Genomic DNA, 14,901 nt, shown 5'->3' on the forward strand with positions numbered 1-14,901 from the left:
TCACACAGTTTGGTCACACTGGGTATGAAGCTTCTGGGGCACTGTAGCAGACACCACAACCATCAAGTCCAACAGAAGGTGAGAGGTGGCGGGTGCTGGATTTTGGTGTCACCAAGGGTGCCACTAAAATTTGGACAGTCTAGGAGGCCATAGATTGTTTAATGAGCCCAAGGCCTGGAACAATGTTTTTATTTGTTTATTTGTTTATTATTTTCATTTCTATACCACTTTATATTTTTAAGAAAAATCTCAAAGTGGTTTACCACACATTAAACATCAATAAAACAATCCAGAATCAAACACCTGGCACCAAAAATATGTAACGGAGGAGGAGGCATATGGAGAATGGAGGTTTGGAGGGTGCCAGCATCATAATAGGCCTTTTCTGTGGTGGCTCCCTGTTTGCAGAATGATTTCCCCAGCATATATTTTGGCACCACGTGAAAACATTCCTCTTTGGCTGTTAATGATTCTGTGGCCTTTTAAAGCAGGATGAGTTTTGTCTTCCCCCCATTTTACTATTATAAAATTGTTTAATTTGTGTTTTATTCTGTAAACCACCCTGTGGTCTCTTGATGAAGGGGTGTATATAAATTTAATAACTAATAATAGTGATAGTCTATATATGATATGGGACAGTGTCCACATGGATCAACTGTAACTTAGTTTTAATGATGGCACTGGAACAATTGTAGAGGGAACATGTTTCTTTGAACTGGAAACCTTTTAAGCAAACATAACTGATGGACAACATTAACCTAACATTTAAACAAAATATCTTTATGTAGAGAAAAGCATAACATTTGGGGGGGGGGCAGAGATGTTTTGGTAAATATGCCACCTCTGATTAATGGTCAATATCCTATCTTCAGACTCTCATTGGACATATTCCAGCTATTTGCTCAGCAAAATTAAATGGAAATAAAGCCTATTTCAGTCAACTGGATTCTGAGTATCATGATTTCAGTTGTTTGACTTTTAGTTATTTCTCTTTTTTAGCTGCTCTTTACTGTTCAGTTCAGGTCTGAGGACAATTATATAACATTTAGGGGAGAAAATACAGCTCAGTATCCCTGCGCTGGAGGCCAAGATAGAGAAGATCTCCACAGCCACCATGTATTTTCCTTTGGTGCTCAGAAACGTTGGAACAAAAGAAAGCCAAACACTGCAAAACACCAGCATGCTGAAAGTGATGAATTTGGCTTCATTAAAAGTGTCTGGCAGTCTCCGAGCAAAGAAAGCCACAACAAAGCTGACAAGAGCCAGTAATCCCATGTAAGCAAGAATATAGTAGAACATGTGGGCTGATCCTTCATTGCATTCCACTACAATTTCTTCAGGAAGAGAATGCATGTCTAAATCTGGAAATGGAGGGTCTGTACATAGCCATAGCATGCAAATACCTACTTGGATAACTGAACAGCTGAAAATAATAGAGTTTGAGAATCTTTTCCCCACCCATTTCCTTATTTTGGATCCTGGCTTGGTAGCCATGAAAGCCAAAACCACAGTGAGGGTTTTTGCCAAAACAGAAGAAACAGCTACTGAAAAGATGATACCGAAAGCAGTTTGTCGTAACTGACAAGTTAGTGTCTGAGGCTTGCCAATGAATAGCAAGGAGCAGAGGAAGCAGAGCAGGAGGGAGATGAGCAGAGTGTAGGTGAGGTTCTGGTTGTTGGCTTTGACAATGGGAGTCTTCCGGTGCTTGACAAAGATTCCAAACACCAACACTGTCGTTGAAGATAGTGACAGAGCCAAAACAGTCAAACTGATGCCCAAAGGTTCATCATAAGATAAAAAGTTCAGATATTTCAGAAGGCACTCATTTCTCTCTTTATTAGGATATTTATGTTCTTGGCATTCAAAACAATCATCCATATCTTTAAAAAGAAAAAGAAAAAGGTAATAATATTTTAATCAACCAGTTCTTCCATATTATACTGTATTACCGAAGTATAATAGAGATATTGAATGGACTGATGTTATTGCATGGAGTGATGTTATTGTTGATTATCTAATATGCTGGCAGATTACTAGCTAGTAATCTGTGGCTAGCATGAGGAAATGCTTAGCCTAGAAGTGCATTTGTTTCAAATGCAGGAAAGACCCTTGTAAAGCAGCACCATGAAAAATTAACCCCTCTAATTTCAATTAGAAGGGGTTAGAAGATACATCTCCTTCTTGCCCCTGCTTCCTGGCCATATGCTTATCTAGGTTTAGGGGGAAACGAAAAACCCTCTTATTTAGCATTCCCCCCCCCGAACTATCTGACCAGAGGATGCAAAGTGGAGCAGGTGGTCCCTTAGTTGGCACTTGATAGGAAAGAGTGGGAGCCTCAGGGTGGATTGGGTGGGCTGTGCAAATTCCTATCTAATATTCCTGATGGTGATTGTTGTAGGGTGGCCTAGGGTGGTGTGTGTGTGTGTGTGTGTGTGTGTGTGTGTGCGTGTGTGGTTTTTCTGTCTCTCAATGAAAGTTTTATCCAGCACTCTATAGCCTTCCCAGCTTCTCTTGCTTCCTGATCTGAAAAAGTCCCGTGTCACCCCCCCCCCCTTATTGAAACATAGGCATGTGGGAAGCCTGTAGACTGCAGACAACTGGTTAGATTACTGGCAAAATGAAATAAAATATACTCACGAACACTCTTCGGCCATCACAAATGGAATGTGAATAAACCTTGCAGATGAGAATTTCAGCAAAGTTTCTGAAATGGTTCTGAACATCCTTTAGAAAATGATGTCTCCTTACCCTTCGCATTTGAAATCTTCCCCTCTGGACATGGAAGACACTCATAGCAACAAAATGGCTTGCCCTCCTTCTTTTTTCTGCTGAAACCTGGATAGCAGTAGTCATTACACAAGGCAAGGGGTATAGCCTATTCATAAAAGAGAAGAGATAACATTTATAAAATCTCTCGTAACAGTGAGGTTGCTGAATTTAACAAAGAGCATCATGTGACTCTGATAGGGTTTTGTATGTTTATTCAACCAGAGTTAACATGAAGGGGGGGGTCAGCAGTCTTAGAAAATACCACTTCCTTTTAGCAGAGTGTTTTCTTGGTGGGGTCATGCTGGATGAATTGCTGAAAAGATAGGATCTATGTTTTGAGTCATTGGGGAATCTTTTCCCTCACTCTAAATAAGTTGAGGTTTCCTCATATGATCAGCCTTTAAATTAACCCATTGTCCTCTTACAGAACTTTGTAGAATTGTAATGCCAGCATGTGCACCGTTTAATACCTGGTAGGCTGGGATCACATTGGGGAGGAGAAGCCTTGGTGAGTAAAACCATTACAGAAAGAAGATCTAGCGTTTGTGCAATTTCATATTTTAATGAACAGGTTGCTAAATTGTAAGAAAAGATCATACGCTTCACAGGGAAGTTGTATTCAGGGTGCTATTGATACTAAGTCCGGAAAGAAGAGGAATGTTTTAAGCACTGACAGAAGATGGCACATCCTTTTTTCAATGCTGTGTATGTGTGTGTGTTAGTGAATTGCTACAAAATGGAATGAAATAGCTTTGAGGGTTTTTTTTTTTAAAAAAATGAAACAAAAATGTAAAGAATAATAAGAAGAAACACTGATCTCATACGGAATTAGGTTTGCATTCCCTAAGTAATATCTGATTTGGGAACATCACACAGAAAATGATCCTTTGTACTCATTCCAATTTATCTTCTCCCCTAAAACCAGTCCTTTTTTCTAGTGGTACTACTCACCAGTACACAGTATTGGCACCTCCCCCTACAATCAGTGCTCAGCTGTGCCATGAGCAAAGGTCTGCAGCGGTAAGGTCACTGCTACACTCACACTCTCTCTCTCTCTCTCTCTCTCTCTCTCTCTCTCTCTCTCACACACACACACACACACACACACACAAATGGCTTGAGCACACAAATCCCCAAGGAGCCTGAGAATGGATGGTGTAGCATGTGATGCGCTTCCCCCATTGTGCGCTGTGCACGGCTGCTGGACGTATGCGTTCTGGTTGCCTAGATGGTGGCACTCATGATGGTCATGGCAGGAGCTGCTTTTGAGTGCCAGCACCCTTTTTTCTAGGAAAAACAGGTGCTATCTAAAATTGATTTTACAAAAGGGGTGGTCAAACAATATTTAGTATTTACTCCCTTATTCATTCATATGTTTTAGTTCTATTCCAGCTTTTCACAAATGGCTTCCAAGAGTAGGATTAACTGATCAACAGTGTACCCTAGACTATCCAGTCTGACCCTACCTGGTTCAATTGGCTGTGCCATGTAATCATTGTCTCATTGATGGAGATCTGTCCGTCCAGTGGTTCTTGAGGCTCCATTCTTCCTACTTTCACTTTTAGGAAAGATTTGTTTGGGAAAGTGACCCAATTGATAATATCAAATCCAGCTAACAATTCACCCTTCTCATCAAAGGACACTTTGTCACCAGCACTGTTGTTGAATGAGATGCTCCTAAGAAAAGCATGAAGCTAGAGTAAAAGATGTTTAAGTCAGATTTTTGAAGTGTGAATGTGCTTTATATGCAATGTGCTCTGTGTGGCACTGCCCTTGAGATTGGCTTGGAAGCTGTAGCTGGTGCAAAATATCCCATACACTGGGACAGAGTATTACCTATACTGTATATTACCCCACTTTTTGAAGAATTTCATGGGCTGCAAATTAGCTACTGGGCTAATTCAAAGTGCTGGTTTTGGCGTATAAAACCCTATACAGCTTGGGACCATGATACCTGAAAATGTTTTCTTACCCCTTATATCAGGGGTCAGCAAACTTTTTCAGCAGGGGGCCGATCCACTGTCCTTCAGACCTTGTGGGGGGCAGGACTATATTTTGAAAAAAGAACAACCATGAACGAATTCCTATGCCCTACAAATAACTGAGAAATGCATTTTAAATAAAAGCACACATTCTACTCATGTAAAAACATGCTGATTCCCAGACTGTCCACGGGCCGGATTTAGATGGTGACTGGGCCGGATCTGGATCCCGGGTATTTAAGGCATGGGTTTGCCTACCCATGCCTTATAAACTCAGTTGACCACTGCACTCTTCTTGGAGGGGCTCCTGCATAAACCATCTTATCAGGAAGTACATTCCAAACAATCTAAGAAATTGGCCTTTAATCTTCTGGCTAAAGTCTTTAGTCTTCTGGCTTTAGTCTTCAGCCCAGCATCCCTCACTGTGAGAAGCAAAGTTACAGGGAACCAGGAAGAGGGCCTTCTCGGTAGTGGTGCCCGCCCTGTGGAACGCTCTCCCATCAGATGTCAAATAAATAAAAATCTATCTGACGTTTAGAAGACATCTGAAGACAACCCTGTTTAGGGAAGTTTTTAATGACTGATGTTTTAATGTATTTTTTATCTTTTGTTGGAAGCCACCCAGAGTGGCTGGAAAATAAATAAATAAATAAATAAATAAATAAATAAATAAATAAATAATTGCACATTGATGGTCCCATATAAAAAAACAGAACAAATATTGTCAATTTCATAGTCAGTTCCTAAAAATATAAATAGGCAGTAACATATGGTACATCACCTTTAAAAGACTTGTCTTTGAAATCTCCAGAAGGTCTCTCTCCACAATGGTTCTGTATCTGTTTCTAGATGCATATAAGGCATTCAGTGCATGTGCAACCGTGTATACAGCATTGTAAATGCTATAACTTTGGCTGGTCATGCTCATTTCGAAAAAAGGTCCAGGCAGTCTCTCTAGCATCTCCTTTCCTGTGCAGTATCCATTACCCATGTCAGTATCTGCAGTTAATGAACAGCTGAATGCTTGTTCCCAGAAGGCCCCGATAAAGCCATCTTCATCAGAGATGGAGGGTTTCCGGATCTGAAGGAAATCTTTGAACCCCTTCACCTCAGTAGAATGAATGGCAAAAGACAAGGCACCGTGGAAAATCTTTACATCCAGATTGTGGAAAAATGGCTCCAATGAAAAGTCCCAATGGGCTGTCATAACCCACACCTTGCTTATGGGGATCTTAATATCCCTTTCAATTAGATTGAGCACTACTTGCAAAATCAACATCATGTGAGGATCAGCACTTGCAACGCAGACATTGACGCTTGTGTCATTTAGTGAAGCTATTATATCCATATAAATGTCGTAAAAGTTAATCACACCTAAAATGTTGCTCTGTTTTGGCATCCTTTTAGCGAAGGCTGTACAGATACCATTCCGGGAAAAGATGTGGTCCATGGTCTGGATGAATTTTTCTCCTTTATCATCACCCATGGCCAAGATCCCAACCCACTTCCATTGAAAATAGAGCAGCAGCTTGACAATTCCGGTGTACTGCTGCTCTTCATTCGGCACCATGCGATATAACGGAGAGCGCTGAGTTACATCACTCACACCTGGTGCATATAAACAATAGGTAACCTAAGCAAGGAAAATAATGTTTGTTTCCATGGGGGAAATGTTCACTTAATTATAATAGTAATCGTTTCTTTCATATTTGCTACTCAAAATTGTCCATGCTAAAACCTTAGGCACCTTGTTTGCCCACTGGTATTTTAGTTTGCCCATAGGCATCTGTTTGGCTACTGTGAAAAGAGGATTTTGGAACAGACAGACCACTGGCCTGACCTAGCAGGCTCTTCTTATGTTCTTATGCATGTGGGATCTCTCGCCACTTTTAACTTCTCACAACATCTCAGAACATCTACCCCTCAAATCTTCCTTCCTTCCTTCCTTCCTCTGTTTTCGTTGTTGTTGGTAGTTCTGATGTTAGACGATGCTAGGAGTTTGCAGGATTTTCCTGCTTATTCAATAATGTATTGAATATTTTCAAAAAGCAAACAGTCCAAACTTTTTTGCAAAATACAAGGATCATTTATAAAATGAATAGCAAATTTCAAACAGCCCCATCTTTTAATCCTTAAAGATTTAGGTGAAGGTAGATGAGAAGCAACCAATCAATTTGGTATTCTTTGTTGTTACACTTGCAGGTAAGCATGGACAGGGAGGGTGATCAGTAATTAATGCCTTCCTAGTCCAGAAAAGTAAATGCAAAATGTGATAACTGGGGAATATTTTCTATTTTACTCCTTGCAGACAGAGCCAATGGCAGCCCTGTATCAGGAAGTTTTTAATGTTGGACAGTTGCTGTGTTTTTATTATGTTGGATGCCACTCAGAGTGGCTGGGGCAACTCAATCAGATGGATGGAGTATCAATAATAAAATTGTTATTGCTGTGAAATATCAGTAGCACACTGTCCGATGCTAAAATTTGGTGCCCTCCACCTCTTGTCCTCCATTCTACATCCTTGTTGCAGCACCCAGTGTGGCACTGGCACTCAATGCAAGTGAACCAGTCGCACTGTCCTAAAACAATATCTCATAGGGCCAGCAATGGGAGATTCTATCATACCTGAGACATGACAAGGCTGCCTATCCTGAAGGGTGACTCTATGTCACTGGGTCGGAGGGATGATTTTAAAAGAGAGTTCTGCCGCCTTCTCCTTCATTTGTAAAGCCTTCATGCCTTGCACATTAATCTAATGCCTTCCAATATAGTTTATAAGAATATAGGAGTTTTATTTACTTATTTATAATTCCTTTGACTATTAACATATTAACACAATTCAGCATTAGTTTAGTATTGTGCATCAGTGTTTGCGTGTCGAGGTCCCCAAGCCACCCCCCAAATAACTCACAATGCACACTTAATTTTTGTTTAAGGTTTTTGGCATAATTTTGGCCACAACTTTATTTAAATACAAAACCGTGAGTGGTTGTTTAGGCATTGGTTAAGACTATCTGTCCCCCCGCCTGGGGACAGAACTGACTTCTGGGCACCACCGAAAGACAGTGCGGGGGAAAGCAAGTCGGGGAGAAATGGAGCTGAGTCACAGACCCTCAATTCTCATCCGCATGCTCCCCGAAGGCTTGCCGGCCCTAGTCCCATTCCAGGGATTGGACGAAAAGATGGCAAGCCCCAGGATTCCTTTAACGGAATTCCCTTTCCGCAGCAACCATGGAGGGGCAGGCCCAGCCTATCCTAACCCCTCCTCCACCAATTTATAACCAATGCCTAACCGCAACCTTACAAGTTGTGACGATTTGCTACGCAGTAGGCAAAAACCAAATGGCCCAGCCAATCAGCCAGATGGACAAAATTCCTACCAAGCCCCTGCCCCAACGGCAGACGACCCCATGACAGGCATAGCAAGGTCAATGCAACAACCTCTTACTCAAGGGCAGGTGGGCGGGTGATCCATTGCACACAGCAAAGAGAAAGCTCCAGGCTGCGTGCAGAGTATTTAAACATTTTACCCCTCCCACCAAAATTGCAACATAACTTTTACCCCAGCAACCCAGTGAACCAAACATTTTACCCCTCCCACCAAAATTGCAACATAACTTTTACCCCAGCAACCCAGTGAACCAATCACTGCCCCAGGCCATCTTTAGAGACCCTGCCTGGTAACAGAGGGGTGGCTCAGCAGACCCCACCGCAACACGTGCTCTCCATGAAGGAGAACACGCTATGCATTTTCTTTTTGGTGCTTCTTTCCTACCCTGTGCATGGTCCGTCTTTCTTAGGCCATCTAGCTCAGAACTGACTATACTGACTGAAATCAAGGATTTCAGACAGAGTTCTCTCCTAGGCCTACATGGAGGTGCCAGGAATTAAATCTGGGACCTTTCCTATGTCATCCTACCTGTGGAATCTTGTAGAGGCCTAAGACAGTAGCTATGTGGAAGGAGGTTTCAGAGTCAAGGCCTCCAATGACAGCAATTAGATTTTTCTGCATATCACAGTTGTAGTTGAGAACAATCCTCTTCTGATTAAAGAGAAGATTCAAAGTGTTCTGGTAAGTTATCTGGGCATCAAAGTGACTGTCATAGATATGGAACCCCAAAGTGATGTTGGGTAAGATCATGCAGTTCTCATTGATCTCTTTTACAGCATACGCCAAGGACAAGACATGCTGATATTTTTTCACCATCACACTATAGTAGAGAAGAAGAAAAAACTAGACTCATAATGCATTAACTGGCATTTTGTCTCGATATCACCTTTCTATACTTGACTGCTTTTGTAGGAGCAGCTTTCAGCATTGCCTCCTGTACCTACATCATCATCTCTAGAAAAAGAGGTGCTGGGACATGCTATAAATACCTCCATTGTTCTCTTATAATGGCAATGACATCCAGCTGAGAGTTCCTGTGAATTCCAGCTGAAAAGAAATCCCTGGTCATCATAGATTAGTAGGTTTCAATAGCCTTTTGAGAACATTTTTGTTGGTGGCCATCTCTACATATTGTGATAGTTAGTTCCATAGTTTATGTTTGGGTAAGCGGTGGTTGTATATTGTCTGCCCAGAATATCTAACCATTCCACTTCATTGGATGAGCCTCATTTCTAAAATTATGAGACAGGGAGGAAAAGAAATGTCTCCTCATTTAATCCAAACCATGAATAATTTTAGAAACCTCTGTAATGCCCTTGCCTTCCTCAACATTTTCTTTCTAAAGTAAAAGGTTTCAAAAGTTACAACCTTTTACTTATAATGGAATTGCTTCAGTCCTATGATTGAGGTTGCTCTTTTCTGTGTTTTTTTAAAATAACTCTACAATATCCTTTTCAAGATTTGGCTCCCAGAACTGCAGACCACCCCAAATGTACAAAGGTAGAGTGTACAAAGGCATTATGGTATTTCTGAATCCATAATATTTAATAAAGCCTTTTCAAAACTGTCACATAGAGGGCTGACATTTTAATTGAATCATGACATTGTCAGTCACTGTTATATCAGATCTCATCTGTGTGTGTGTGTGTTCATAGATAGATAATTTGCTCCAGAGTGACAGTGAGCTACGTTTGTCATTTTAATGCCAATTCAATTTTGTGGAAATATCCTTTCTCAACTCCTCACAATCCCTTTTTATTTTTTACCACCCATCTCATTGCTTAACCTCAAAATATGTCATTTGTGAAGAAGTTAAAAACCATTGTTCCCAATACAGATCTTTGGAAGATCACCACTCTGATGTCCATTTCTTCTTCCTACTCTCTGTTTACAGTTTGTCAACCAGTTAATGTCTTATTATCCCATGACTAATTAATTTGTCCAGAAGCCTTTGGTGAAGGCAATACTTTTTTGAAAACTTGAGTAATTTCCAGAATATTGCATGGACACCTTTCTAAATGCTTTCCTTATAAATACTTTCTCTCTCTCTCTCTCTCTCTCTCTCTCCCTCTCTCTCATAATATAACCACTGAAGATTCACCTAACGGCCTGTTTTTTAATAGCTAAGCTAATAATCATCATTCGATCTCTTGGTCTCACTGCAACCAATGCAATACTAAACAAGAAGTTCTTCACAGTTCTCTCCAGTCAGTCTAACCATTATAGTCATTGGAACTTATTTGCTGTTTTGATCCTGTCTGACAGCAGTGATAACTGGAATGTATTGGGCCAGAGAGGGCAAAGCTGAACACGTAGTCATAGGGTTGGGTTTAAATTCTAGATGTATGTGGTATGAGATAAATTATAGAATCAAGTCTAAGAAGGAACCTACACATGCATCCCTGTCACAAAAAAGTGAACACCATTCCCTCCAGTATAGAAACCCAAGTGGTTATTTTTTAAAAAAACAATCATTGCTAGTAGGACCTTTTTATATAATTTATCCAAGGAGAATGAGGCAGCCAATCACTATTAGTCACTATAGTACATTATACATACAGGTTCACAAAACAGTCAAATGTGTGCAATGGAAAACAAGACAATGGCTTCCTTACACAGGTTCAACATCATACTTTGGTTTTGGCTGTGTTTCGAAGTCTGCACCCTCTGAAAATGAGAAGATCTGGGAAGTGATCCCACCAATGATAAAGCTCCCTGGCTGATAATACTGGTATCTCACCCGAAGGGGATCATTCATGGTACACAAAGCTGGATTCATATTGCAATCAGTTTGAGGCAACAGCAGTAACACCAGGAGTTGTAAGGACAAGAAATACCCTGTCATCCAGAAGGAAAAATGGTTTTCCTTTGACAAAGAACTCCCGGTTCCTTTCTTGATCATTCTCATCTGTCACCAACCTGGTTACAAAAGCATAGTCTCGTTGAATCTAAAGCCTGTTAATAAACTTATCTGCTACCTGCCCTCTAAACTTAAAGGGGGGAAAGGTCCCCACTAAGGGTGACACAGTACTGTATGAACTCTCCCCCCCTTTCTGACTAGTTCGAGGGCTATTATATATAAATATTTTAAAAGAATAATATGGCCTGTGGCAGTAAGGACAGTGAATAATTGGGATCTTACATAATTATACAGGATGAACAAGCATCTCCCCAAAGTATTGCATTCAGAAAGGCACCAGCTGTTGCAGGACTGCAAAATAAATATAGACCATTCCAGTTCTTAATTAGTTTTACAATGTTAGAACAATTGTAACTTCCACTGTTATTGCAGTGCCATTTGTTCCCCCTGGAAATAGCATAGGTTTTTGATGCCTGGGCAAGGGGGGTGGAAGAAATCTATAGGAAATTGGGTAGGGTGGGTTTGCCCTGCTTTTGTGGCTCAGATTTTTTTTAAAAATTTATTTATTTATTTATTTATTTATTTGCAACATCTTTTGTCTTAATAAAATAAAATAAAATAGAAATGTATTTCAGTGTCTCAGAGGTAAACATTTATTTATTTATTTATTTGAAACATCTTTTTAAAAATATATTTTTTAAAAAAACTTGTCAGGTACTGATTGCAGTATACCTGCTTCAGTCTCAGTTTTGGTGCAAGGTGACTATAGTAATGGTGGTAGCATTTGACAAGGATTCCCCCCCACCAAGGTGTAAAATAGACACTCCCCCACAGAGAAACTCTTGCTCTCTAAATTAGGTAAGCCACCTCATCTTGAAAACCCACTCTTTTGACCTAAATCGGAACAAATGCTGTTTCTTCCAATTCTACTCTAAACCACGGGTTTTCATGGGGGAAATTGGTGGGGCAAATGAAGGTGTGGATGAATCCTATGTATCCATTAGGCTTGGATCCTAGTTTTCTGATAGACTGCAGTAGGCTCCAAGTCAGATATGGTCCAAATCTAATAGGTGGTGATCATATTGGCCAGCATGGTAACAGAAGGGTTGGAGTTCAGATCTGATCAGGAAAGGCTGGAAACTCTATGTTGCTACTCAATGATATGAGTTTGAGGTGAGTTTCACAGAGTGGTCAACTGACAAGGCAAAGTTTGGAAGGCTTGCTGTGGGTCCTTGGATTGTGAGTGGAGTGCAGCCAAGTGTTACAAAAGCCATGAGGATAGCATCTGACAAGGCCCTCTGAAAGGTTGTTCTAGAACTGAGAATCCACCACCAAAATATCTAGTAGCCAGCCAGCCATTTTACATTTAAATTATCTGGTGACGGAAATTAGAGCAGAGCTTCTATCAATGAACTTCATGATCAGTTAGAGATGTACATGGCAAGGCAATATTTCAATAGCTTGGTCCAAGATTTTATGGTTCTTTAAATGAAAGAATGAGAATTTTGGGGGGTTATCATGTCAAATAACCTCATTTGAAATTCTTCTTGAGCAAAATAATAAAACCAAAATAATAACAAAGCTATATTTAATACTCTAAATATATACCAAACAATCTCTCCGTACTCCATATAAAAGGTAATAGGAATCGGACTTAGCAAATATTGGGTTAACAATCCTCAAAGCAGAATGGACATGGGCATTTAAAATATTCCAAAAACATATATTAATGTATATGAATGAGAATTATCTTAAGGCAATTTTCCAATGATACTAAATTCTACACAGAATTAGTAAAGTTTATGGCCAAAACATGAATAGCTACAGAATTAGCACAGATTTAATACATATCTTTTGGAGTTGTGAAAAAGAAACAATTATCTGGAGAGAAGTACTAAATAATTATATAAACAAGCACAGGCTACAATCTTCCAATAAATCCTACAATAACTCTCCTTTATTCTGATGTAATTAATACTGATTTGCAGCTGATTAAAACACGGCTAATGAAAACAAAACAGTGCAATATCCAAAAATGGAAAAATAAAGGCCCTCTTACTATAACAATTAGTTAAGAAAAAGCTGTCAAGCTATCTCAATGATAAAACTTACATAAGAGAGAATGCAATAAATAATAATCAAGAAAACAAATTTATTGGGAGCTGGGCTTTATTTTGACCTTTTGGAGTGACAATGTGAACACGACTTTCCCTTTTAATCTGTTCACCATACTTCACAGTGTTTGTGTGTCTGTGTGTGTTTGCTATGTTGCCCCTTTCTTCTTTCACAAGTTATTTGTGGCCATCCAACCTCTGCTTTCAAAGGTACCTAGAGAAGGGGGGATACATATGGCATAGAGCTAAAATAGACCCACTGTAAGTTTGTAAAAATGTCAGCCCTGAAACAAGTGTACAAAGTAAAAAATATTTAGGATTGAACACGAAATAGAAAACTAAACATTTAGCATTGATTAAATAATTTACCCAAGCTACAACAACTTTATTTAATGGAGTTCATTGGGACATGAGATGCATCCCTAAATATGCCACATCTGATTCAAAGTAAACATCATGTTTCAGAATATCATGGGGCACATTTGAGATATTTAGTCTGTATACATAAATGGGGGTAAAGCATGTTAGAAACAGTTGTGTTTACTCCTGAATATTATTATCTCAGTTGTAATATTTTTACTTATTTCTCTTTTTTAGCTGCTCTTTACTGTTCAGGTCTGGCCTCAGGATAATTATGTAACATTTAGGGGAGAAAATGCAACCAAGTATTCCAGCACTGGAGGCCAAGATAGAGAAGATCTCCACAGCCACCATATACTTCCCTTTGGTGCTTAAATAAGTTGGAACAAATGAAAGCCACACACTGCAAAACACCAACATGCTAAAAGTGATAAATTTGGCTTCATTAAAAGTGTCCGGAAGCTTCCGAGCAAAGAAAGCCACAACGAAGCTAACAAGAGCCAGAAATCCCATGTAACCAAGAATATAGTAGAACATATTGGGTGAGCCCTCATTGCATTCGACTATGATATACTCAGGCAGAGAGTGCATGTCAAAATCTGGGAATGGAGGCTCAGTACCCAGCCATAGCATGCAAATACTTGCTTGGATAAATGAGCAACAGAGAATAATAGAGGTTGAAAATCTTTTCCCCAACCACTTCCTCATCTTGGATCCTGGTTTAGTTGCCATGAAAGCCAAAACAACAGTGAGGGTTTTTGCCAAGACAGAAGAAACAGCCACTGTGAATATGATACCAAAAGCAGTTTGTCGTAAATAGCAGGTTGGGATCTGAGGCTGGCCAATGAATAGCAAGGAGCAGAGGAAACAGAGCAGGAGGGAGATGAGCAAGGTGTAGGTGAGGTTCCGGTTGTTGGCTTTGACAATGGGAGTCTTCCAGTGCTTGACGAAGAGTCCAAGGACAAAAGCAGTGACTACAGAAAAAGCCAGAGCCAAAGCAGTCAAACTGATGCCCAAAGGTTCATCATAAGACAGGAAGTTTAGGTCCTTGGGAAGACACTGGTTTCTCTCGTTGTTAGGATATTGATCTTCTGGACAGTGGAAACAATCATCCATGTCTTGTTTTAATAAAATAAAATAGAAATGTATTTCAGTGTCTCAGAGATAAACAATACTGAAGTCCACTAAGGAGACTTCTTTATTAGAGATTATGCATATCCCTGCACATCACCATTTAGATCTGCCATGTTTCTCTTCAACTGAGGATTGCACAAGCGCAAAAGCATCTTCCACACCCCAGAATTTAAGTTGGGCCACTTATAATTCTAGGTTTTTGTAGGTTTTTCCTTAAAAGAAAGACTACTCTCCAGGGAATTGGAGGTAATGTCATGTGCTCTTTAGCATAATTGTAATTCTTGTAGAAGT

The 14,901-nt window shown here is 39.9% G+C and overlaps 2 protein-coding genes across 2 annotated transcripts; both read right to left on the reverse strand.

Moving 5' to 3' along the window:
- Nucleotides 1-978: 978 nt before the first annotated feature.
- Nucleotides 979-10,900, reverse strand: LOC309328404 (vomeronasal type-2 receptor 26-like; the record flags this gene model as incomplete). The annotated part of the gene is made up of 6 exons (XM_081838403.1): nt 979-1,880; nt 2,749-2,875; nt 4,236-4,463; nt 5,533-6,384; nt 8,671-8,962; nt 10,758-10,900. The coding sequence occupies 6 exons, from the start codon at nt 10,898-10,900 to the stop codon at nt 979-981; spliced, it is 2,544 nt and encodes an 847-aa protein (XP_081694529.1).
- Nucleotides 10,901-13,692: 2,792 nt separating this feature from the next.
- On the reverse strand, nt 13,693-14,592 carry LOC309328405 (vomeronasal type-2 receptor 26-like; the record flags this gene model as incomplete). The annotated part of the gene is made up of 1 exon (XM_081838404.1): nt 13,693-14,592. One exon carries the CDS (start codon nt 14,590-14,592, stop codon nt 13,693-13,695), a length of 900 nt encoding a protein of 299 aa, XP_081694530.1.
- Between the last annotated feature and the right edge of the window lie 309 nt (nt 14,593-14,901).

This window comes from Podarcis erhardii (genome assembly GCF_964252035.2).
Source record: "Podarcis erhardii genome assembly, chromosome: 13".
Classification (NCBI taxonomy): domain Eukaryota; kingdom Metazoa; phylum Chordata; class Lepidosauria; order Squamata; family Lacertidae; genus Podarcis; species Podarcis erhardii.